The sequence below is a fragment of the Hypanus sabinus genome, chromosome 3, assembly GCF_030144855.1.
Source record: "Hypanus sabinus isolate sHypSab1 chromosome 3, sHypSab1.hap1, whole genome shotgun sequence".
Lineage (NCBI taxonomy): Eukaryota > Metazoa > Chordata > Chondrichthyes > Myliobatiformes > Dasyatidae > Hypanus > Hypanus sabinus.
Genome location: NC_082708.1, coordinates 167,936,324 through 167,963,382, shown reverse-complemented (window position 1 = coordinate 167,963,382; position 27,059 = coordinate 167,936,324). Strand labels below are relative to the sequence as shown.

General features: G+C 41.0%; 1 protein-coding gene across 5 annotated transcripts in view; it reads left to right on the top strand.

Moving 5' to 3' along the window:
- The window catches only part of LOC132391879 (fibroblast growth factor receptor-like 1), a 329,539-nt gene that overhangs the window by 269,471 nt on the left and 33,009 nt on the right, over positions 1-27,059 (top strand). For all 5 annotated transcript variants that reach the window (XM_059965616.1, XM_059965615.1, XM_059965613.1 and 2 more), the window contains exons 4-6: positions 411-500; positions 9,247-9,531; positions 18,839-19,192. In XM_059965616.1, the coding sequence (XP_059821599.1) occupies positions 411-500; positions 9,247-9,531; positions 18,839-19,192 (729 nt within the window). The remainder of the gene's footprint in view (positions 1-410; positions 501-9,246; positions 9,532-18,838; positions 19,193-27,059) is intronic.

The window sequence follows — 27,059 nt, the reverse complement described above, 5'->3', positions numbered from 1 at the left end:
TGCAGTGCATTACTTCTTTCTCTTTTCCTTACAACCATCTGAATCATTCTGAAATCTATTTCCTTTACCCTTTATTTGTGCTGTTTAGTTTATTCCCTGTCCCTGCCAATGCCTTTTCCTCATTCTCAGACATGAAAAGTTTGTACAGTCAGATTCAGCTGCTTGCAAACTCATTCGCTTGCTTGAAGTTTCAAGTACTGCTCTACAATGGAAACAACCTACAGTTAACTTTGGAAGATGACTTTGTCAAAGCAAAACGCAGAAATTTACAACTAAATGTTTTTATAACCCAGATATAGTATGTGACTCTGTCTCATTTCAGAATCTGAATCAGCTTTATTATCACTGTCATATATGATGTGAAACTTCCATCCAATGCAATAATTCCTCAATGCTTACTTTATTTACAGATGATTCAAGTACGGGAAAGGATGGACAGAAACTACATCAAGGATTGAATGGAGAATATACAAATGAAGAGCCAACAGGAAAGCAATGGGGTATGCAACCTTGAATACTCAAATCAACAATGTATTAAAGTAGACTTTCTTCCTTCAGCCATTAGATTACAGTTGAAGAGATCCATGCATTATTATAAATCCATTTGACTGTTCTGATTAGGTGAAATTGAATTTATTATTGTGCAGATGGCATTAAATGAGGCTAAGAAAGCTTATGTAGACATTAATCCTCAGTCACTTGAGCCAAACTTGCATATTTTGTAACAGCTGCACAATGTGTTCTGCTACTTACATTCACCTTTGTTGATTTCAATGATGCCAGTTTTTGGAATTAGAGTACAGCAAACAGTTGTTATCACAAACATGTGTTTAGTGCAGATAAGTAAGGGTTCTTTTCAACCCCTGTTAGCCCAGCCGAGGGAATGGAGCTGAAACGGGAGGTACAAATGCCAAGAGCATAGGGTCACGGGAACACATGAACTCCTATCAGGATCTGGCCAGTCAGCCTCACCATTCAATATGACTGTGGCTGATCTATACTGGCCAAATAGACAATATCCATTACAGTACCCATGTCCCGATTAGATTAGTCACTTAGCTTCTAATACCTCATTGCATAGTGATGAGAGAGGGAGGGAGAGAGAAGGAGAAAGAGAGGGGATGAGGGGAATGGAGAGAGGGAGGGGGGAAATAAAGAGGGCAGGGGAGGGGGAGAGAGAGAGGGAGAGAAAGAGAGTGAGGGGGAGAGAGAGAAAGAGAGGAAGAAACAGAAAGAGTGGGGAGGAGGAAGAAGAGGGAGGGAGTGGAGAGAAGGAGAGGGGAAATAAAGAGGGGAGGGAGAGGGAGGAGAGAGAGAGGGAACACAAAGCTCTGTGTGTGTGCGCGTGCACATGCGCACACTTGTCTATTTGTCTATTTATTTGACATTGGCAAGGATTAGTCCTTATATCCCCTATCTGCTGAAATATCACTGTTGTCTTTCTACCACTGTGAAAAGCAAAGGGATCAAAGCAGGTCATATGAACTTATTGAACAAGTTACAAGAAGTGAATGAAAAGGCTTTTAGAAGGTTCATCCTTATCTTAAGAGACACAAACACGAGAGACCCTGCAGATGCTGGAGATCCAAAGCAACACACCCGAAATGCTGGAGGAACTCAGCAGGCCAGACAGCATCTGTGGGAAAGAGTAAACTGTCCTGATGAAAGGTCTCAGCCCAAAATGTCGACTGTTTACTCTTTTCCATAGACGCTGCCTGACCTGTTGAGCTCCTCCAGCATTTTGTGTGTTGCTTATCTTAAGGGAGCTGTGACAATAATGGTTAAGTTAGGCAATAGCTTACTAAGAAGCCATTGCATTTCAGTTTGGAAATAAACTTAAGGAAAGTTTATGTTGGTGTTGAAAGTGTTACAGTATAAACTCATCAGAAAAATGAAAATAAAATAAAACCTACAGATGCTGAAGATCTGAAATAAAATTAGATGAGGCTGGAAGAACTTATCAGGTGAAGGAGCATATGTGAAAGGAGAAGAATAGCTATTGTTTCACGTGGCCACCCTTCATCGGAATTACACTTTCAAAAACACAAACAGGTTGATAAAGTTGCTTGTTATTTTCTAGGGATGGCTGATGGCTGAGCTTCGGCAGATGTGGAGAGACCACTTCCTGTGGTAGAGACACCAGGGCAGCTGAGAAGAATCTGAAAATCTATTGAGTAGTGAAATCAGGAAGGGAGTGAAAATCTGTGAACCCACTCCCAGTGGAGATGTTGGGACCTCTGAAAGTTTTGGATCGGTTGTAAGTTAGGTTGTGGAAGAATGGGAGATGTGTAGTTTTGAGTCAGAGATTAGTGATGATTGAACGAAGGAGATATTTAGCCTTCTCTTTTTCTGTCAGATCACATAACTCAACACAGAGCCAAGGACTTCCAAAAATGAATGCAGCTCCACAACATTCCTGATGAATCATCCCAGAGGGGTTCTTTAGACATAATAACATGTTATTGAAATACAGCAAATCAGATTTTAACACACCTTCTGCTTCCAAAGATTCAGAGTGAGTCATTGCATAAAAACGAGAACTTTGGCCAACTGAATCAAGACTGACCATCAGCTACTCATTTACACCAATCCTATATTAATTCCGTTTTTTATTATCCCTGGAGGAACTTTGGCAACTGGAGGAAATCCATATAGTCTCAGAGAGAATGTACAAGCTCCACACAAACAGCGCCTGAGGTCAGGAATGAACACAGGTCTCCTGTGCTGTGAAGCAGCAACGGTACTGACTGTGCCATTATGCTGACCAAACCAGTCTTTTCCTCTATTCTCTTTTCCATATTTACCTCATTAACCAGAACCAATAGAAATTTGCATTGGAAGCCTATTAGCAGCTTGTGGAGGCAAATTTCAAGAGGATTAGAATGCAAGAGCAAGGATATGATGCCGAGGCTTTATAAGGCCTTGGTCAGGCCACACTTGAAGTATTGTGAACAGTTTTGGCCCGTTTTCTAAGAAAGGATGTGCTGGCATTAGAGAGGGTCCAGAAGAGGTTCACTGAAACAATCCCTGGAATGAAAAGCTTAATGTATAATGTATAAGTGAGTCAGCTTTGGGCTGTACTCACTTGAGTTTAGCAAAATGGAGGATCTCATTGAAATCTATCAAATATTGAAGGCCCTGATAGAGTGGATGTGGAGAGGATGTTTATTACCATATAACCATATAACAATTACAGCACGGAAACAGGCCATCTCGGCCCTTCTAGTCCATGCCAAACGCTTACTCTCACCTAGTCCCACTGACCCACGCTCAGCCCATAACCCTCCATTCCTTTCCTGTCCATATACCTACCCAGTTTTTTTTTAAATGACAATACCGAACCTGCCTCTACCACTTCTACTGGAAGCTCATTCCACACAGCTACCACTCTCTGAGTAAAGAAGTTCCCCCTCTTGTTACCCCTAAACTTTTGCCCCTTAAATCTCAGCTCATGTCCTTTTGTTTGAATCTCCCCTATTCTCAATGGAAAAAGCCTATTCATGTCAACTCTATCTATCCCCCTCATAATTTTAAATACCTCTATCAAGTTCCCCCTCAACCTTCCTCACTCCAAAGAATAAAGACCTAGCTTGTTCAACCTTTCTCTGTAACTTAGGTGCTGAAACCCAGGTAACGTTCTAGTAAATCTTCTCTGTACTCTCTCTATTTTGTTGACATCTTTCCTATAATTCAGTGACCAGAACTGTACACAATACTCCAAATTTGGCCTCACCAATACCTTGTACAATTTTAACATTACATCCCAGCTCCTATACTCAATGCTCTGATTTATAAAGGCCAGCATACCAAAAGCTTTCTTCACCACCCTATCCACATGAGATTCCACCTTCAGGGAACTATGAACCATTATTCCTAGATCATTCTGTTTTACTGCATTCCTCAATGCCCTACCATTTACCATGCATGTCCTATTTTGATTATTCCTACCAAAATGTAGCAACTCCATCTGCCATCTTTCAGCCCACTCTTCTAACTGGCTTAAGTCTCTCTGCAAGCTTTGAAAACCTACTTCATTATCCACAACGCCACCTATCTTAGTATTATCTGCATACTTACTAATCCAATTTACCACCCCATCATCCGGATCATTAATGCATATGACAAATATGATATTACAGTTGGGGAGTTTAGACCAGATGGCACAGCCTCAAAATAGGAGAACATCTTTTGCCAGAGGGTGATGAATCTATGGAATTCATGGCCACATATGGTTGTGGAGTCCAAGTTACTTAAAGCAGAGGATGATATGTTCCTGATTAGTAAAAACGTCAAAGGTTACAGGGAAAAGGAAGGTTAGGGATGTCTCAGATTGGGTCCATGGTATACTAAAGGGGGAATTAAGTCAAACATATTGGTACCAATGACATAGGTAGGGAAAGGGAAGAGGTTCTGAAGAGAGAATAGAGGGTTAGGCAATAAGAATATAGGGTAGAAATCTCTGGATTACTGGCTGTGCCACATGCCTGTGAAGGTAAGAACAGGATAATTTGGCAGATGAATGCTTGGCTGAGGAATTGGTTTAGAGGGCAGGATTTCAGATTTCTGGGTCATTGGGATCTCTTCTGGCGAAGGTATGACCTGTAAAAAAAAGTACAGATTACACCTGACCCCAAAGGGGACAAATATCCTAGTGGACAGGTTTGCTAGAGCTGCTGGGGAAGGTTTAAACTAATTTGACAGGGGATAGGAACCAGAGTGATTGGACTAAGGATGGAGCAGTAGGTATACAAGTAGATACAGTGGTAGTGAGACTGTGAGGAAGGACAGACAGATGATGGGACAAATCAGTGAGTTGTGGGATGAGATAAAGTGTAGCGGGGACAAAATCAAAAAGAGTGATTAATACAGGACTGAAGGTGTTATATATGGATACACACAGTGTAGAGAATAATGTAGATGATCTTGTGATGCAGTTAGAGACTGGCAAGTATGATGTGGGCATCACTGAGTCATGGCTGAAAGAATATCATAGTCGGGAGTTTAACATCCAAGGATACACATTGTATGGATAGGCCAGGCAGGTGGGCAAAGGGGTTGGCATGGCTCTATTGGTAAAAAGTGAAATCGAATCATTGGAAACAGGTGGTGTAGGATCAGAAGATGTAGAATCCTTGTAGGTAGAGCCAAGAAACTTCAGGGGTAAAAAGACCCTGATGGGAGTTATATACAGGGATATACCTCTGGACTCGATGTGCCAGGGCACCATCCTTAGTAAGGATGGCAGAGTTTGTCATCGAAATATCAGTTAAAATCGATATCAGTACCCGACTGGTAGCCCAAGAAGTGTTTATTCAAACTAACTGTTATTTGGATCTGATGCAACACAAAAAAAACTCACAATAAGATAAAGAACATAAAAATAATAAATATATGCACATAAAGTAGCTTATGTACACATGGATTTATTGCATATGTCTAGATAGTGAAGTGAAAAGAAAATATAGTACAAAACAAGACATTAATGCAAAAATAAAACCCATCCCTTTAAAGATGAAAGATCTACAGAACCTTCACTGTTGACTGTGTCCTTCATTGCTAATACTATCGACAATCATCGGGATAACAGGGTCTAAGTAATTTTCCTCTGAAATACAGTACTCTGTAGCCTGTCTTGCACTTCTTATTGCTAAAGAGTTAAGTATTATAATGGAAAAATTGCTCAGGAGGATTTTACAAATGAAGTATTACTTTATTGCAATTGAGTGAGATGTGAATCCTGGAGTAAAAGTTGACTTCACAGATCACATCACACCCTATCTTTAAATATCAGGATAATTTTGCTGTCCTGTTGTCAGTTGGTGCTCCTGGATTTCTTTAGCTCCTTAACATGTTAACCAGAAGTATTCCCTATTTCCTATTTTATTTCCGTACAGATTCTTCGGGTTTATTTTGTTTGGCCTGTATAGCTGCTGGACCTCTCCCTTGGGTTTCTACGTGACACATCTTTTATTGACCTCTGCATATGTTATAGATTCTTGAATAAAAAATGTCTGGATTGGGAATTAGTCCAGTCTTTGTTTGAGAAGAATTTATTGAAATGTCTGCCATTTCCTGGTCTTATGCAATATTTCTGTCTAAAATGAACTTTAAAGAACACAACTGGTCTTTAACAACGTGTTTACTTGATAGTTAGCTGGCTGTTTTTAAATTCTCTCTCACAACACTTTCATGGGGATTGTGAGCCAGAGAATAGGGACTATAAAGTTGTATCTATATCTGATCACTGCTGCCAGCAAGCATGGCTCTCCCTTGGATGGCCTAGGTTGTGGGATTAACCCACACATTCCAACATTTTTTTGGCAACTTAACTCTCCTGATATCTATTTAGTCAAAGATATTTTTGCACTAAACACTTCTTAATATATTTTTGCTTGCTTCTTTTAAAATAACTTGCCTTCGTCTTTGATCTATATCTATTCATTGTGGTGTTTCAGTTCTCTCTCAGTGTCTTTTTGACTTGGAGACACATCTACTTGTCATGGACTAATGTAAAGCAAAAAAAGCCCCTATTACTATTTGGAGTCAAGAGGGCAGTAAACTCATCCAGCCTGGGCAGCAGGAGGCTGAGGTGATTTTAATTTGGGCCTTGTGTGCTCAGTCAGTCTCCTGTTCAAACTCATATTTGAACAGCTGGTAGGAGAACTATATCAGGCCTGACCAGGATCTTAGGCCAACACATGGATAAGATGGTTTGACAGGGATCAGAGGAGTTTGTGGCAATCCAAGGCACACAATTATATCTTGTGTAAAATTTAACTTAACCTTCAGGACCATGCATCAGATCGTAGAAATATAAAGCTCAGAAATGGACCCTTACAGCCCACCTTTTCCATGCCGACTGTGATGCCTGTCCAAGTCCCATTTGTCCACAGTAGGCCTGGGTCTATCGACTACGTTTCTGACATCTAGTCAGCAAAACACTCATCCTGTCAGCTGTTACCAAGCCAGTTTTGGATTTAGTTCACCAGCACACCTTGTGAGATGGAGTCATTACTGACTGTACAATGGGATGAAGGCCACTCCCCATGATTCTTGAGTTGGTAGGCTTGTAGCAGATGTTAGTGGGATTGTCTCTTCTTAGAAACAGAAGGGAAATTCAGAATATACTTGAATTACATCGAACATGGAACATAGAGATGTGCAGCACAGGAACAGGCCCTTCAGCCCACAATTTTGTACTAAATATTATGTTAGTAATTAAATGCCCAACTAAGCTATCCCTCTGCTTATACAATGTTTTCATTTCCTGTGTTTCCATGTACCTCTCTAAGAGCCTCTTGATCACCTCTTAGGACACCACAGTAGCGTGGCAGTTAGCACTAAGCAATTACAGCTCAGGGCGTCCGAGTTCGGAACTTAGTTCCAGCATCCTTTCCACGAGCATGTGAATTTCCACCGGGTGCTCCAGTTTTCTCCCACAGTCCAAAGACGGACCGGTTAGAAGGTTAATTACCCTGTGATTATGCTAGTGTTAAATAGATGGTTTGTTGTGTGGTGCAGCTCATTGGGCCTGTTCTGCACTGTATCTCTAAATAAAAAAAAATAAAGCCTCCCGTCATATTTGTCCCCACCACCACCACCACCCCAGGCAGTGCATTTCGGGCACACACCACTCCCTGTGTAAAAAAAACCTTGCCACACACACCTCCTTTGAATTTAAACCCTCTTTCACCTTAAAGGCATGCTCTCTGGTACTCCACATTAAGAAAAAGATCCTGGCTGTCTACTCCAACTAGACCTCTCATAATCTTATAAACATGTATCGGGTCTCCCCCGAGCCTCTGCCACTCCCGAAGAAATAGCCCAAGTTTGTTCAACCACTCCTAAAGGCATGCGTCCTCTAATCCAGACAGCATCTCAGCACCTCCACATCCTTTCTACAATGTGCTCTCCAGAACTGAATGCGATACTTCAGAAGTAGCCTAACTAGGGTTCTATAAAGCTGGTACACTTGACCTCAGTTCTTCAACTGATAAAGGCAAGTAAGCTATATGCCTTCTGTACCACCCTATCAACTTCTGTAGCCACTTTCAGGGTACTATAGATTGACCCCCCCCCCCCCCCCCCCCCCCAGATCCCTCTGCACATCAGCACAGTTAACACTATTGCTAATAACAGTGCACTGTCTCAGTCTGGTGTACTGAGTTAATTGACTGTTAATCCAAAAGTATTTCAGAACCCACTTAAGCAGCTGGGGGGATTTAAATTTAGATAATTATTTTTATTAGATTTTTATTAGTCTACATACAAGAAGAATACTAACAAGGATGGAATTTATCTTACCTCACCTCCCTTGCCGGGAATTGGTGATGCTAAACGTATGTCTGCCAATCTCCAACTGTGTGAGATCTTCCTGTAGTGTTTTGGGTAGGGAATTCCAAGGTTTAGATCCAGTGGTTATAGTTACAAAAGTGATATATTTACAAGTCAGAGCTGTGTGTAACTTGGAGGCTAACACACGCTGGTGATAATCCCATGCACCTGCTGCCCTTGGACTTCTAGTTGGTTGAGGCCAAGGGACTGCAAGGTGCTGACAAAGGTGCCATTTTACAGATTGTTTTCTAAAATGAACAATGCACATTGGAAGGTTAATGATTAGGAGGCAGAGTGTGGTGATCAAGGGATCAGAGATGATGCACATTGCACCAGTGATGGAGAGAATAAGCCTTCAGCATGGTGAATGGAATGCCAATCAAACAAGATGATTGATAGGCTTTATTTAGACTAATGATAGTATTTCATTATTATTATTTTTGATTACTATGACACTTAGAATTTGTAAAGTCCACCTGATGCATCTGAAGCATCCACTCATGAATGCCTTATAGCACAATGTTGGTTAAAAGATTTTTAGTCAATTTCGCTTGGAATCATTAATTTATTTAATTGATTACAGCTAAAGAGAAGCCTAATAATTATATGTAGGGAAAACCAAGAATTTATTGGTTCAGAGAGAGGAAACTGTGTAGAGGACAATTAGTCTATTTCTGTCAAGTAAAATTCAATATAATTGAAGTATTTTTATCTGAACTCATTAGCCATTTTGTAGGATGACTGTGCTAACCCTTTGGCCCAATAGGCTCTGAAAGATCTTCAGATGGAAATTAAGTTCTACAAAACAGACCTTCCTGTTTTGAGTGAGCAGCGGGCAGCATTTGTTTTGCTTTAGGTGACTGTACGTTTACTCCATAGAGTTGTAACAGCTTTTTTTTTGGTAATTTATAGTCAGGCCCCGGTTCACACAGCCCACCAAAATGCGCCGCAGGGTGATAGCCCGTCCCGTGGGCAGCTCGATCCGACTCAAGTGCGCTGCCAGCGGCTATCCCCAGCCCGATATCACCTGGCTGAAGGACAACAGGCCTCTTACGCCTCAGGATCTGGGAGACAACAAGAAAAAGAAGTGGACTTTAACTCTGAAAAGCCTAAGGCCGGGAGACAGTGGGAAGTACACATGCCGTGTCTATAGCAGAGCAGGCGAGATAAATGCGACATACAAGGTTGAAGTGATCCGTAAGTACTGCACTGCCTCTAAGAAGGGATTAAAATAATGGTCTATTTGAAGACAGTTGCAAGCAGGCCTTCTGTTTACAATGAGAAACACATGGCCAAATGTGTACTCCGCTCTGAAAGAATCAAACCTGTAGATCATTCCACATCTGGTAGTGATAAGACCAGGCAGCTGTGTGCAGATGTTAAATGTGTTTTCATTCTAAACCCAGGAGCAGAAATCCAGAACTTGAATCAGGCCTCATCTCACTGTCAGATGTGGTGGCTTTAATTCTAAAATCTGAATCAGGCCAAAGCAAGTGAAAAAAAAATCATTTTTGAATCTTGTTCGACATCAAAAATGGATATTTATTTTTAATATTTTACTGTTGCCCCATATACTTTACTCATATTCTGAGCTTTTCCTAAAATAAATCCTGGTCATTTTCGTTCAGTACTTAACTACAAAGCACCTGATTTTCAGACTGATTAAAGGTTGATTCAATTTGGTTCTCCTTTCCTTCAGGCTAGACTGTTCTAGCCAGGTGAATACCAGACTCATTTGGAGTGTACAGAAAAGCTCTTTGCTCCTGAAGATATTTGGATATTTTTTACTTAACGTTCATTTCCAGAATTTGAATGTCAGTACTTCTTGCTCATTTCTTATTGTTTCATGACTTTATTAGTGGTATTAAATCATTGCAGAGAACAGTTAAAAGTTAATTACATTGCACTGGATCTGTGGTTGTTCACAGTCCAAAGTGGATAAGGGTGGCAGGTTCCTCCTAATTAAGGGCATTTGTGAACCAACTTAAAATGTCTTTTGAATTGAGTTTGATCCAATTACCTGAATTTAATTTTGCAAGCAACCACGGTGGAATTTGAACTCGCCTCACTGGAACAAGAGGTAGGCTCTGGCTAATTCTCCAGTGCTTTTCTAGGCAAGCACCTTAACCGGCACTCCACAGGAGAAACATCATGAATCCCACCAGCTTGGAAGCACGTCGCTGTGCTTTCATTGCTCCTGGGTTTAAATTCTGGGAATCCCTGCCCAACAGCTCTGAGGGATTACCGGCCGCAGTTCACCACCACTTTCTCAAGAGCAGTTAGCAGTGAGAAATGTGCTGGCCTGAACAATATAAAATTAGCCAGTGTACAGATTAAAATGGTGGTATGCTATGCTTGATGTTCTCTCTCACAGTTTATTTAGATAGATAGATACTTTATTCATCCCCAAGGGGAAATTCAACATTTTCCCAGTGTCCCATACACTTATTGTAGCAAAACTAATTACAAACTAATTTATGTGTTTATCTATCTATCCATCCACCCATTGATTGAGATACAGCACAGCCCTTCGAGCCATGCTGCCCAGCAATTTCTTTTAACCCTAGCCTAATCATGGGGCAATATATAATGACCAATTAATCTACCAACCAGTACATCTTTGGACTATGGGAGGAAGCCGAGCACCTGGAGGAAAGCCACACGGTCACGGGGAGAACGTACAGGCAGTGGTGGGAACTGACCCTGCCAGCTGTTAGACCATGGCGGCAAGAACTTGTACACAATGGCTCTTTTTTTATTTCTTTCAAATTCACCCTTTTAAGGCAGAATCGAAGTACAAATGCACGTGTAGTGGCAGTCCTCTCTCACCTCAGTCAATAGCCATACATATCAAACATTTAGCAAGAGGGAAATTCCACCCTCTGTTTCATGAAACTATTACTATCAAACCCAGCCTTTCTCCATGAGCTGATATCTAGTAGACCCTGCAGGATGCCAATAAGGAATCCTTTGCTGTTATTCTTTTAATTTTCAGAAGCTGGTTATTCATTTTTATGTAAATGATTTGGTTATTCATTAGCTAAATAATGATTTGGATGTGAATGCACTAGGATTGAGTTGGTTCGTCGATGGCAAAAATATTAGGAATCTTGTTGATAGTGGAATAGGTCATTGTAGATTACAAGGGGATCTTGATGAATGGAACAGAGGTCCTAGCAGTACCAGTGAATCATTTGTTGAAAGTGGCATTACTGCCTTTTCAGGGTGGTGAGAAAGATGCTTAGCAAGTTGACCTTCATCAGTTTGGGTATTGGCTATCAGAATTGGGACATTATGTTAGACTTGTATAAGGTGTTGGGAGAGGCCGTGCTTGGAATACTGTGTGCAGTTTTGGTCACCCTGCTATAGGAAAAACATGGCTGAACTGGAAGGAGTGTGTAAAGTATTTATGAGGATGTTGGCATGAACAAAGGGCCTGAGTTATAGGGAGAGGTTGACCAGGCTAAGTCTTTATTCCTTGGGTGACCTTACAGAAATTTACAAATATGAGGGGCATGGATAAAGTGGATGGTAGCAGCCTTTTCCCCAGGACAGGGGAGCCCTAATCTAGAGGTCATATATTTAGGGGCCAGAGGGAAAGAGTCAAAAAGGACTTGAGGGATAACTTTTTCTTACAGAGCGGAGAATATAAATGAGTTATTGAGACTAGTATAATAATATAATTTAGGAGTCACTTGGATGGATACATGCAGGGGTAAAGCTTAGAGAAATATGGGTTGAACACAAGAAATTGGGTCTAACTGAGTGGGCACCATAGTTGGCATGGACATTTTTGGCCAAAGGGTCTGTATTTCTGCATAGGTAAGTTATATCCTTCATTGCTGCTAGTAGTGAGGTAACCACTATTTTCTTATTTTCTCTCTGGCCCTTGTAACTTATTGGGTTACATCACAATAGTGATTACACACCAAGGTTGCTACACTGGACAAAGGATATAGGCGGTATCATATAAATTCAAGCCTTTGTCTCCAGGCAAAGAGAAATGTGAGATTTGTGCAGTGAAGTGAAGTCTGGACAAGAAGACCCAGCCATGATCCTGTGAAATGGTGGATCAGGCTCAAGGAATCACATGCTACCAAAGCTTATGTCCATTTTGACTCTTAGACCATGAGAAAAATCAATATCTCCAAACATAATGATAACAGAAAATGATTTTGCAAATGCACGAGATGTATTCTGTTGTTCGTTCAGATAAAAATATCTGCAGGCTCAAGTTGCTCATGGCCTGCCTAATTGATTAGGAGCCTCATGGATGAAAAATATAGCTTTCCCTGTCCATGCTGAGTTCTTTAGTTTCAGGTCTGTCCGATGGAAGGCCTTACATTGATGTGCAATCTAACCAATTCCACAAGGCATTCCAAGCAATTTGCCACCAAAAAATGAAATGGAAAGATTCCTTACTGAAACAATGCTGGAAGCTTGACAGACAATATGTATTTTGCCAGTTCCCACAATAATACTACGATGATGGAAAATAGGGAACTGTGGGCCAGATAGCCTACCATCTGTTGCTGGAAAAATGCTGGAAACCATTATTAGGAAGGTAATAGCAGGATATTTAGAAAATCATAATGCAATCGAGCAGAGTCAACATTGTTTTGTGAAAGGGAAATCAAATTTGACCTATTTGTTGTAATAAACAGGATGGATAAAGAGATACCAATAGAAGGCATTCAAGAAGACATGTGATAAAGTGCTGTATAAAATATTCCCACACAAGGTAGTGTGCAGATAGTAGGAATGGATAAGAAGGTAGCTGACTAACAGAGTTAAGATAAGGGTGCAATTTTTGGATTAGCAGTCTGTAAATAATGAAGTGAGGCATGGATTCAATTTTTTTTTGTAATTTTTTAAATTATTATTTAAAGATAATGAGACTACAAAATTTTGTGGTACACAGGGCTTTGGGACAGCAAATAGAATTTTGGCTTTTACGTAAATAGGAATGGAGTTGGGGAGTTTTTGTACATCTTTGAAAGGTACCAGTGAGGATTCATCTGGGCTAATATGTACAACAGGATAATTGCTGGGATGAAGTGATTGATGTATGAAGAAAGGTTAAACAGATTGGACCTGTTGGAAACTAAAAAACTTAAAGGTGATTGTAATGAAAAATCTAGGGTTTTGGGGGGGGGGCGTTGATGGGGTGCATTATGAATGAAAGTTTCTTGAATTGGGGGCATAGTCTTTCAGAATAAGGGGTTTCCCATTTCACACCAAGCTGAGGAACAATTTATTCTCTCAAAGGGTCATCAGTCTTCGGAAGGCCCAACACAGAGAGCTGTTGAAGCGAAGTCACTGATTATATTCAAGGCAGTGTCAGACAGACATTTGAACTATGAGGGAGTCAAGGGACATAAAGCAAAGTAGCAATGAGGCCAAGACTGAATCAGCATGATGTTATTGGATGATAGAGAAAGCTTGGGGAGTTAAATGGTCAACTTGTGATACTTCTCATGTTCTTATGGCTATAAGGCAACACTCTCAATTCATATGATCTAAATTCACTTGTGTGATAATCAGTATCAGTATCATCATCACTATCCTCTCCGAAGCCAGCATTCCCAACACTGAGGCTTTATGATATTCCATCTGTTTCACTGGGCAGGTCATCTCCAACGCCCAAAAAGACACTCTGTTCCAACCTATCAAAAATGTGGTTACCATGCAGAGAGAGGAAAGGTTTCAAAGATCTTCTCAAAACCTTGACAAATGTAAGATCTCCATCAGCTCCTGGGGAATCCAAAGATCACGACTGCTCAAAGTATAGAATGAGCACTCAGGAATGCACTAAGAATCTGGACTCTGTACATCAGGAGCACGCAGTACAATTGACAGGAGGATCCCGTCACCTTCCTAACCTACCTGTTCTTCTGCCGCATCAAGCGCCCGTGCCTCATGTCCCACCTTTGGCAAAATCTGCCAGTCCTATATTGACCTCATCTATTGCCTCAGAAGCAGTAGTAGCAACTTAATCTTAAACACAAGGGAGTGCCTAAAACAAGAGATGTGCCAAGAGTGATCAGTGAAGTTCAGTGAACCTATGCCAAGAAGGCCAAAGCAAAAAACCTTGTCTTTGGTTTCTGCATCCCAGCAGGGAATGTGTGTGTTTTTGGAATGCAATCGTGAGTCACAAGCCCGGCATTTACTTCTTCGAAGACAACAAAACAAAACAAAATGCCAGAAATAAAAGTAGAAAATGCTGGATATTCTCAGCAGGTCGAGCAGCATCTGTGGAGAAACAAAACAGTGCTCGTGTTTGAGATTGTTTTCTGTCAGCTTTTACTCTCTTGTCTGATTCCTTTTAAGAAGATGATTAAAGATTAATGTCATTTGTTACATGTACATCAAACCATACACTGAAATGCATTGTTCGTGTCAACGACCAACACAGCCCGAAGATGTCCGGTGGTCAGTCCTCAAGTGTCGCCACACATTCCGGTGACAACATTGTCTACCTACAAATTACTAATCTTAACCAGTATGGCTTTTGGAATGTGAGAGGAACCAGAGCTCCCAGAAGAAACCCACACAGTCACGGGGAGAGCATAGACACTCTTTACAGACAGCAGCAGGAATTAAACCCCGATCTTCCGATCACGGGTGCTGAAAAACGTTGCGCTAACCACGACACTACTACTACACTCATTTGAACCTTTTCCGTCATGGCCTTCCTGCAGTGCCTTTATCTGGAGAGGTCCTGAGTTTTCACACGGTGGCAAAAAAGGAACATAAGAACATAAGAAAGTAAATTACTTTACTTCATTAAGGAAATGTGTGTGTGTGTGTGTGTGTGTTGGTTGTCCCTGCATATGCATTATACAAGACTTATCCATAGTTTTTCCCATGATTATTATTGGCCACGCGCATTCACCAATAACGGAAATTTGTTTCCCGATTGTTCCCTTAGTGAGGTAGTACATTAATGCAGAATTGCTGGAATTTACTGGTGCCGACATATATTTATCCTGCTCAAAACTTATGCACAGTAACATCTGTACACTTTCAGTTAAACTCTTGCCACTGCATTGTTCTGAGCTGTCCAATGCTAATGCAATTCCATAGTGAATTGAGGTTTTGGAATTTAAGCATTGGTGAGGTCACTGCACAACGTACACAGAGTGCTGGAGGAACTCAACAAGTCATGTAGCATCTATGGAGGGAAGTAAACAGTCAACCTTTCAGGCTGAGAATTTTCATCAGGACTGGAAAGGAAGGGGGAAGAAGCCAAAGTAAGGAGGTTTTGGGGGGGGGGGTGGATGATGTGAGAAGCTGGGAGGTGATACGTGGATGCAGAGGGCTGAAGAAGGAGGAACATGATAGGATAGGACAATGAGTTGGGGAGCCAGAGGGAGGTGATGGGCAAGCGAAGAGAAGAGAAAGGGTGAGAGGACTACCAGAATGGAAGAAAACACACCAAAAAGAACAGTTGGTGGTGGAATAGGGGAGTGATTACCAGAAGTTAGAGAAATCCATGTTCATATCATCAGGGTGGAGACCACCCAGATGGAATATGAGTTGTTGCTTCTTCAATTTGTATTTGGCTCTATTGTGGCAGTAGCAGAGACCATGAACAGACATGTTGTCGAGAGAATGAGAATTGAATTTAAGTGGGTGGCCACCGGGAGATCCTGCCTTTTGCGGCAGGCACAGCAAAGGCACTCGACAAAGCGGTCTCCCAAACTGCGTCGGGTTTCCCCGCTGTAGTGGGGAGGTGGCTCCAGGAGCACTGGATACAACAGATAATGCTGACAGACTCACAGGTGACGTGCCACCTCACCTGGAAGGACTGTTTAGGGCCATGAATGGTGATGAGGGAGGAGATGTTTAGGCAGTTGTTACGGTTGTAGGTGGATATATGAGTGGGACCATTGTACCCTTTACATTGCAGTTAGCTCACTGCAGATGGGAAATACATAAAGCAGAATGGAAATAACAACAAATACCCGATAGTCAGATAGTACAGATGGTCTTCTCTGTCCCATTAGTGAATCTGCATGGAATTCAGAGTCACTGGGGAGAAACCTGGTTTGTTGCTACATGTGCCAGAAGATTGAATTGTAGAGCTGAAGTCCAAGAGAACCTTATATAAAGTAGCAATATGTCTCCATCTTGTGGGTAATCCATTGGCTAAATTTGACCTTCTTTACATTTATTATCAAGATATGCTTACTGTATACAGCCTTGAGATTCATCTTCTTGCAGGCAGCCACAAAACAAAGAACCCAATGTCCACCAGATCCAACGTGATTATTTAATGTATCAAACTCCAGTGAAGCTTCAATTACTTTCCCATAAGAAGGCAATCAGAAAGTTTAATTTTCTGTGGTGTTGAATTAGTTAATGTCTATAGCCCTTTGAAAGTTTCTCGACTGTGACCATTGACTTCCATATTTGTGTATTTGAACAGGGTACAAAGGAAATATACATTCTATTACTGGAGAGATTAAACATCAATCCTCACCCTGAGGAAATGCTAATGATTGCAGCCAATCCTGCTCCACTTCCTTCCACATAAACAACTGCCAACAAAATACTTTCAAACATTGGCGTTCAACAAGTTTTCATTTAAACTGTCTGATTACAGCTAACAACCCATGAAATTAGAGAGGCTTTGCCAAATATCTGATGCGCTATAGAGATTGTGCTTCTTGAGCTAAACAGGTAACTCCTGCAATAATTAATGACCAATTAATTGTGGAAAAAATATCGTTGCACTAAATAAGCTGAACAAATAAAAGAAAATTTATTTGCCCTGACTCCTTTACTCTTCAATAATATTATTAGTGGTTGAGTCAATCAAAATGTTTTCAGTTCATTTATACATTCAGTGGAATGTATTTATTGTCTGGTACTAGGCCATTTGATACAACAGGTATAGAACATAGAACAGTTCCTGGGCTTTTCAGCTCATCATATTGTGCTGATCATTTAACCTAATTTTACTCTAAAATTGATCTAACCCTTCCCCCTCACTTAGCCCTCCATTTTGCTTTCATCCACGTGTCTATCTAAAAGTCTCTTAAGTGTCCCTAGTGTATCTCCCTCTACCATTACCCCTGGCAGGGTGTTTCATGCATCTATCATTATCTGTGTAAAATACTTAAAAAACATAAATTTCAGAGGGTTTTTAAGAGGCCAGTACGTTGTTTGTCATCTGAAGAGACTTTTAGGCAGGACTAATTTAGGATGGAAAATCTCATTCTCTGAAGGACACATTTGGACTGGATAAAGTTTTGCAAACATCCAGCAGTGTCATGATCACTATAGCTGGCCAAAACCTTAGTCTCGGTTCAGTTGCTTGAACTTAACCTTTGCTGGTAATATGCTGAGACTCAAACTCATGTGCAAATCAATAGTTCAGACCTCTTGTTACTAATCCGATAAATTGCCTACAGTGCTGCCGTGCCCCATCTATCTCCAAGAACATTGAACTGCATTTGTATTCTTTTAAATTTTTCATTTACCACTACCAAAGAACCTGACCTGACCGTGGACAGTCAGAGTTCAGCCCAAGTCTGGGTGTTTAGAATATATTCTGTACTGAACTTGATGACATTTCCCATTTTTGCTCCACTTTGGACACAGATATGCAAACCCATGGTCCCGTACTCTCTCCATGGGCAAATATCACTGGTCATGATGCGTTAGAGACCGGTAACCGAGGCAGGCTGCATTTCCTCACTTACGTTGGGGCCACACCGTGTTGAATGACACCCAATCAAACATAAATCAGTACCTGATATTGACCCTCCTGCCCAGCTCACACATCCTATCCACTCCCTGGCTGAGACTCAGAATGGGCAGGTAACCCATCCATCTGAGCCGGGCCAACACAAGCCTAAACCTTTTGAGCAAAATATACAGCAACACACACAAGATGCTGGAGGAACTCAGCAGGTCTGGCGGCATCTACAGAGGGGAGTAAACAGCTGACGTTTTGGGCCAGGTTGCAGTTTAGGCTGTACAACAGCCTGAAGCTGACTTATAGCCAGGTACTCTTGGGCACAGGTCAGGTGGCGTGGATAAGCAATGAGGTTCCTGAAACTGATTCTACGCCAGCTGTGGATACAATGAGGTCCAATGATCAACGGGATAGCATGGTAGCATAACCATTATCATAATGCTGTTAGAGCATCAGCAATCAGCGATTGGTGTTCAATTCCCATTGCCGTTTGCAAGGAGTTTGTATGTTCTCCCCGTGACCATGTGGGCTTCCTCTAGGTGCTTGGGTTTGCTCTCCTATTCCAAAGTCACCAGCATTATAGTTAGTAAATTGAGAGCATACTATGTTGGCAGTGGTGACACCAGCAAATATTCAGATTGTCTTGGTCATTGACGCAAATGCCGTATGTCACTTCATGTTCTGATCTACATTTGGCAATTAACATTAATCTTTTCTCTTTCCTTTTAATGTGCCTTTGTAAACCAGTGTTTTTGCAGCCAAGTGACACTAACGAGGCATCACTTCTCTCCTTTGCAGAGACCACCAGGTCCAAACCCATCCTGACCGGAACCCACCCCGTAAACACCACAGTCGATTATGGAGGCACAACCTCCTTCCAGTGCAAGGTGCGCAGCGACGTCAAGCCTGTAATTCAGTGGCTGAAGAGAGTGGAGTATGGGAACGAGAACAAGTACAACTCCACCATTGACGTCGGCGGGCAGAAGTTTGTCGTCCTGCCAACTGGTGAGGTGTGGTCGCGGCCGGATGGCTCTTATTTAAACAAGCTGATGATCTCCAGAGCAAAGGAGGAGGACGCTGGGATGTACATCTGCTTAGGTGCAAACACCATGGGATACAGCTTCCGGAGTGCTTTCCTCACAGTGCTGCCAGGTACACCAGTTCCTTTGCTTTATCTGTACAAGAGATTCTGCAGATACTGGAAATCCTGGGTAATACACATATAACAATAAAGGTGCCATTAGCTGGGAGCATTAATACTGTTGCAAAGATGTCAATAGCTGGTAACTCTATTACTGTTATAGAATCGTCTTTAGTTGGGAGCTGGTAATACACATACAATGCTGGAGGAATTTAGCAAGTCGTGGATGGGAATAAACGGTCAAAATTTTGTGCTGAGTCCCTTCAGCAGGACTGGAAAGGAAGGGGACAGAAGCCAGCATAAAACTGTTGGGGTGAGAGGAGGGGAAGGTGTTAGGTGAGACTGATGAGATGGAAGGTGGGTGGGTGGGGGAAGAAGGATTACGTGAGAAACTGGGAGGTGATGGGTGAGACCAGTTGAGGGGGAAGATGGGTAGGTGGGGGAGGGGGATGCAGGGAGGTGATAGGGTGGAAGAGGCAGAGGGCTGAAGAAGAAGGGATCTGATAGAGCAGACAGTAGAGTGAAGGGAAAGTGGAGGGAGGTGATGAGCAGGGTATTAGACTTTAATCTTATCTTTACTGCTTTCTGCTATTGGTGGCAGAGACTGTGAAGCTTTCAAACCCACAGGTGGGAACCCTGAGAATTAAAGCAGTACAATGCCATAAATGGTGTGGGCAAATATTTCACTCCTCAAAGTTGTTGATGGTTGATAACTCCATCACTGTTGTAAAGGTGTCATTAGCTGGGAGTATTAATACTGTTGCAAAGATGTCAATAGCTAGTAACTCTATTACTGTTATAGAATCATCTTTAGTTGGGAGCTGGTAATTGGCAATTAGTTTATTACATTGTAGAGGTACAGTGAAAAGCTTATGTTCTGTGCGATCAGACAGATTATCCCATACATAAGTACATCAGGGTTGTACAAAATGAAAGGATAGAGTGCAGAATATTATGTTACAACATTGGTTAGAATGATGTCTCTGGTTAGTAACTTTAATATTGTTCCCAACCTGGGGTCTACGGACCCCTTGATTAACATATAAAAAAAAGTTGGGGACCCCTGTAAAGATACTTCTCTTTCCAGCTGGATGCAGGATGAATGCTTATTTTTCTGGCTTCTGTGACTAGAAGCGTGAGTCACAATCTCAAAACAAAGTATTTGCCCGAGAAGACAGAGATGAGATGAAATTTCTTTGGCATTCTCAATCAAAGAGAGCAGAGGAGGCTCAGTGGCTGAGTATATTGACAAAAGAGATTGATAAATTCGTAGATATTAAGAAAATCATGGGAACAAGGTTAATGGAGAGGGATGGCACTTACCGAATTACAGTACTATGCAGATGTCTCAGGCACCCTAGGTTTTTTATATGGTTTCAGATGGTGTGGCCTCCCAGAGCCCTGATGTCAACATCATCGAGGTTGTCTGGGATTACTTGGAGAGACAGAAGCAAGAAAGACAGCCAAAGTCAGCAGAAGATCTGTGGCAAGTTCTCCACGTTATTTGGAACAACCTACCAGATGGCTTTCTTATAAGACTGCACAACAGTGTACCTAAGAGAAATGATGCAGTTTAAAATGCAAAGGATGGTCACACCAAATATTGATTTGGTTTAGCTTTTTAAAGTTTACTCCCCTTACAGTAATTTTTTTGATATTTATAAATTTATTATTTCATTATTTTTGAAAGCATCTTTGCTTTACAAATTTTTTTTCCCCATGTGCCTGAGTCTTTTGCACAGTACTGTAAAATGATTAGACATGACTTAAATAAATAGAGAAGATTGTCCAAGGGCTAAAGTGTGCTACACCTGCTCCGATTTCTAAGTGTTTGGCAATTTCTGTGTGAGTTATTGGGAAGATCAAAACCAGTCTAGCCTCAATGGATTAATAAGGAAGATTGTGAATCCTGTACCAAATGCTATGTAGGAAAGGTCAGAACCTCCTGCCAGTTGGCGCTGTTAGAATTTTGATTCAGATCAATCGAGGCCATAAGGTTTCTGCATGGCATGATACTGATGTTCAGTGGGAGTATCTGCCCCACTTTGTAAATTGGTGTTGGGTTTGGGACAAATAAAACAGTCAGAGTTTGTGGAGAAAAGTGGCACTGATCAGGCATGATCTTATCTAATGGTGAAGCCCATATTACAGCTACATATACTTGTTACGTTCCTACGTCTGGGTGAATCAGAGGGGAGTCCAAGATGGGAGGGACTCAGTTTGTTTAGAGTCAGGTCTCTATTGCAGATGTTGATGGGTATCAAAGATAGCCCACTGGAACCTCCTCTACCAGCTGCCCACTTTTCACAGGCTGTTGATACTCCCCACCAGCATGTTACCCACATTTTCTGAAAAGAGGTGCGAGAAAAAGTTGAAAAAGAGATCTACGGAGAGCAGCAGTCACGCTCTCCACCCTTTCATTGCACGAAGCAGATTTCATCCACACCAGCTGAAGCAGCGGCTCTTCACCACCTCCTCCAGTTTGGCATAAGCTAATGCCGGGCCATGTATACTTCTCTCCAACAATGTACGGTTGGGACCAGTTGGGTGTAGTGTGGGATAAACAAATAGCAAACTGCATGTAGTTTAATATCAACTAACACTAAAATGGAAACATGAGGTAGCATATGGTAACAAAGTAAATTTACTTTGACTTTGACCTTGAACCTGATCCAAATGTGGAAAGCATGGAAATGTAATTTCCCACATCAGTGTACCTGTTTGACATGACACATTGGGCTAATTTTGACTTTGGATGCTATTGTGAAACAAGTAACATGAACTCAGATACCTGTTTATATCTCTCTCTTGGTTTAATTTCCAATGACTTCACTGTTGGGGCAGGCTAAAGAAAGCTTTATACTGAAGCTGACCAAGTTTTACCTGGCTTGAGAGTGCAGACTTCTGACTACAGGCAGTGCAGATGGAAAAATAATCAGGTTTTCCACTCACCTCAAGGAACAGGAAACTTCACTCTTGAGTTACAACTAAATCGTTTTGAATAAATAGATTTTCAATCGCTTGCTAACTAAGATTTAGGGTACTGTAAAAAGTAATTTATTAGTCCACCTCTTAAAGTGTTCAGCCTGCTTTGATGTTGAAAGCTAAAGATACAAATATTTGATGTCATGAATAAATTATGCTGAAATAAATTAAATAAATCATAATGAAAGGATGAAGTATATTGGTGTTGCACTGGACTGGTTTTCGACTAGAATTTTATACAAATGGTATTGAATTTGTACTTTCCAATATAAAGAGTTGAAAGAAGATTAATGGTGTTTACTAAATGTGAAACTGACAATCTGGGGCATTATTCATGTCTGCACATGTTGGGATGTTGTATTCAACTGGACTAATCAAGGCTGAATGTTTATAGTGGAGGAAATCCAGGGGGAGAACTGCTGCTGCATTTTCTGTTCGTAGCCATAATCAACGTTGAGGTAAAATCTTGCACAGAACTTGCAAATTAATCCAATTTCAGGTCTGCTTTTAAATTCAAACTGTGTGAGGTCAGTGTTGGATCTCAGCAAAAATCATGACAGCATAGCAATAACCTTTTGACTGAGACGCTAAGATCGTAGAACAAATAATAATATGCAACTTGGCAGAAACCGGACACATTATCTTTTCCAAAATTATTAGAGGTTGCTCTTATGTTTTCTTTAGTGGGACTGGACAGTTCTGAGTTATAGGACCTTGATTTCTGAGGGATAAGCAGGGAAAACACAGTATATAGATAGCCTTGATAGAATACAAAATTGTTAGTGACATTGTTGAGTCTTGAGGGACATGGAAATGTCTATAGATGGAATATTAACATTGAACAGTAGTCATATAGTGCCTCATGAACTCTCAGTGTGATCTCTCTGTAGTGCAACACTGCTGTCTTGTTATCCTCCATTTTAGTGAGTCTGTTAAAAGTCTTTAGAGGTCTTTGAACTTGGAAGCCATGTCTAGAAAACGGACTGCATCTAATTTTGGTGTGGTAATACATTATTTTCCTTTGTGTTAGTAATATGTTTATCTAAGCTTTAGGGCAATTTCCACCCAGAAGTAAGCACTAAAAATGGATCTGGGTTGTTCCTACTGAGATCACACTCTGTTCAGATACTTCCACAGCATTGGTGTGTGGCCATCAAAGAAGGCAGGCAGCTCCAGGAAATACACTGCCCACTGCAGGTAGAAGGTAAATTCACACATTCTGGCTACGTGAATGGTGCAGAAGAAAGAGCTCTCAGTGTCATACAAAAAGACGTAGAAGTCCTGATAAAAAAGATTCAAGATTGAAGATTGTTTAATATCACTTCCAGTACACAAGTGTAAAGGAGAATGAAACAATTGTTACTCCAGATCTGATGCAACACAAAAAAATACAATAAGATAAAGAAAACAATAATAAGAACAAAATAGGTATAAATACTTAAGATAGCTTATATACGTAGATTGATTACACATCCATAAAGTGACGCAAGGCACAGCAGTGTGTGTACATAAGGTGACTGACAGGAAGTGATAAAGTAGTGGTGGTGGGGTGGGTGGGTTAGTGGGTGGAGGTATTGATCAGCCTTACTGCTTAAAACTGCTGATCCTGGCTAGGATGCTACATAGCCTCCTCCCAGATGGGAGAGGGACATGAGCAGGGTGAGTGGGATCCTTCATGTTGTTACTGACTCTTTTCTGATACCTTTCTGTATAAGCATCCTTGATGGTAGATAGGCTGGTGCTGTTGATATATTAGACATCTTCAAAAGTCAATGTCTCAAGAATGCAGCATCCATTATTAAGCACCCTTACCATGTAGAACACACCATCTTCTCATTATTGCCATCAGGGATGAGGCACGGAAGATTGAAGGCTGAAGACACAAACTCAACATTTGAGGAACAGCTTCTTCACCTCTCATCCCAGATTTCTAAACAGTGCAGGAACCCATGAACACCATCTCTCTATTTTGCACTCATTATTTTTTTAACATATGTCTTTCTGTATTTTATGGTATCTTTTATGTATTGTACTTTACTGCTGCTGCAAACCAACAAGTTCCATGATATATAGTGTCGGTGATAATAAACCTGATTCTGATACTGAGGTATAGTGAAAAACTTTGCCATCCATACTTATCATTTCATTACAACAGTATATTGAAGTAGTACAAGGGGAGAACCATGACCGAATGCAGAAGAAGTTGTTACAGGGAAATTTTAATGCAGGCAGACCAAGTACAAGGCCATCATGTCGGAGGTCAGGGGTCCTCCTAATTGTGCAAGGGAAATGTTCAATAGTCTTTATCTGCAAGATAGAAACTGTCCTTGAGCATGGTGGCATGAGCTTTAAGGCTTTTTGTCCTCTGTCTGGTGAAAGGGAGGAGAAGACAGAATGTCTGGGTAACCATAGCAATATGTTGACTTTTCATTAACCTAGTTTTGATGTATCTTTGTTAGAAACAATTCTCAAGTAGCTAACACTGTTCAAATCCATTTTCCTTTAGGGAAAGTAATTCAAGTTGTGCAGAGATAAGGTGCACTGATATAACAACTGCTGGCATTGCGGCATACCTTGCTGATATCATGCAATGTACGTTATGCTGCAGTTGTGATGTTGTTCTGACAATGATTGCACATAATGATTTACTGCCTTGTGCTTCTTATCCCCTGTTTGTTCAATATTCACTGAGACCATCTCTAAGGGAGAGACTCGTACAAGATGGAGAGAAGAATGAGGGAGCTTGCATGGCCTGCTGCAACCTGTTCCAGTTTCCAATTGTTTCTAACGAAGCTACACCAAACAGCAACAGTGGTTGCCCATTGCAAAGTGAGAAATGGCTTTTTGAAAGTGAATGGTGAAAGCCTCTGGAACAGATTGAGCCAAAGACTTCACGGTACAAACTGTCGGAACCAATCCTGCTGTTGGGCAAAGAAAGATTGGTTACTGTTAACGCCAGAATTTGTGTGAAGGATGGTAGTCCTGTAGCTCAAATCTATATTTTCCATCGATCCATTTCTAAACCCTTGGTGATTTAGTAAAATGCAGATAAAGCCTCTAAGAAGGAGATCAAGGACATCCTCATACAGTGTGGCAGAATTCTGCTGGTTGCTGATCTTCATAGTTGTGAGGCCAAGAAATTCGGTAGACCTAGTGCCTGTGTACGCTACCAGAAATCTTGCTGTTAAATGTTTTATTTTGATTTTTGGCAACTATCTAACTGTCAAAAGAAAGAGACTTTCAAGGTTCAAGAACCGCATGTTTTATATTCTGAATCATGTGCCTCACCATAATTATCAAATTATAAAAAGATACAACAAATGAATTAGGCATACCAGCATTGACATGGAAACTAATAGACTAGCATGCAGAAACTTTTCAGTTCCTTGTTGTGCTGTGTGTGGGGGGGGGGGGGTGGAATCTGTGCTTCTCCCCTAGTCTGGTCTAAAGTGAAGCCAAGCCACTGTCTGTGGTTGACTCTGAAATGGCCCATAGGACACTCGGGTTCCACCTTCAGCTTTGTGAGAATTGTTATCACAACTCACATTCAGTGAATGGAAGTAAAAGCAGTAGAAATAGGAGCCATTGTGGATATCAAGGAGAATACAATTAGTACAGACAAAAAGAGACCTTCACCGGAAGGGTTACATAGATTGAATAATTTTCTATCATGCACACTAAAAATAATTTATCATGGGCTGCCTCATTCTTCTTTTGTTCACAATTCACAGCAGGTAAATTTAAGTTATAGAAAATGAAATAACAGGCTTGAAATTGTGAGGTTACCTAGTTGGATGCAAGCACTTTGTAATGAAGGAGATAATTAATTACCAACAAGATGGGATCCAAATCATCTATGTTATCAAAATCTATTGAAGACACCTGATGGGAAAATTAAACATTCAAGCCATCTTGTAATTTTTCTTTTCAGAATCAGAATCAGGTTTATTATCACCGACATGTGACGTGAAATTTCATGAATTTATTGAAATACTGGTAAAGACTGTTTAGTGTTGCTGACTGGGGATTAATCTGGCGATATTCAAACAAAGCAGGGAATGTGGTGGTAACTATGTCTGAATGAGGGACAGAGAGTGTAGATGAGGAAACGAAGAGATTGTGTTCTGAGACTGCAAGACACTGTCAGTTTTCACTTTGCTGTGAAAAATATCCTCTTCGTTTCTCAGAGTAAAATGTTTCAATTTATTTTAGTCCATGTCAATCTTTTCTGGCCTTGGAGGTATTACATCCTATGAAATTCCTCACTGTTTTATTGGAAGACACACGGAGCCAGGGAAAGATTCAGGAGATTTGGCAGAAAAGTAATTTCTTGCCTTACTCCCTGCCGTGAAATCTTGCCGTTCTTACCCCGCATAACATTTCTAAATGTCACCCCATTTCACATATCCCCACATGTTAGTTGGTGACAGGTTTCAGAGCTGTGGCAAGACATAGTCAGTACCATCTGTTCTACATCACTTGTCAACATAAGTTTGGATGCAGATGATTCATCTGCTTTCTGTTCATTCTAATTCTGTGCAGTATTAACTCGACTGTGGAAATAAGCATTGAATGTTCCTTGAACAAGCAAACACATATCTTATAAATGCAGCAGCATAGAGAATCCAACGTGAATCAGAATCAGGTTTATTTTCACTGACAGATGTCTTGAACTGTGTTGTTTTGGAATAGCAGTACAGCGCAAAACATAAAAATTCTCTAAGTTATAATTAATTAATTTTAAAATGAATAATTCAATATTGCGTGTGTGGTGTCATCCACATCTTGTACAAATGTAATATGACATCTCAACTCTTGCCCCATCTGATGAAGATAAGAATGCCATATATGTTCTTCACCACCTTTTCTACATGTGTTTCCCCCTTTCAGGGA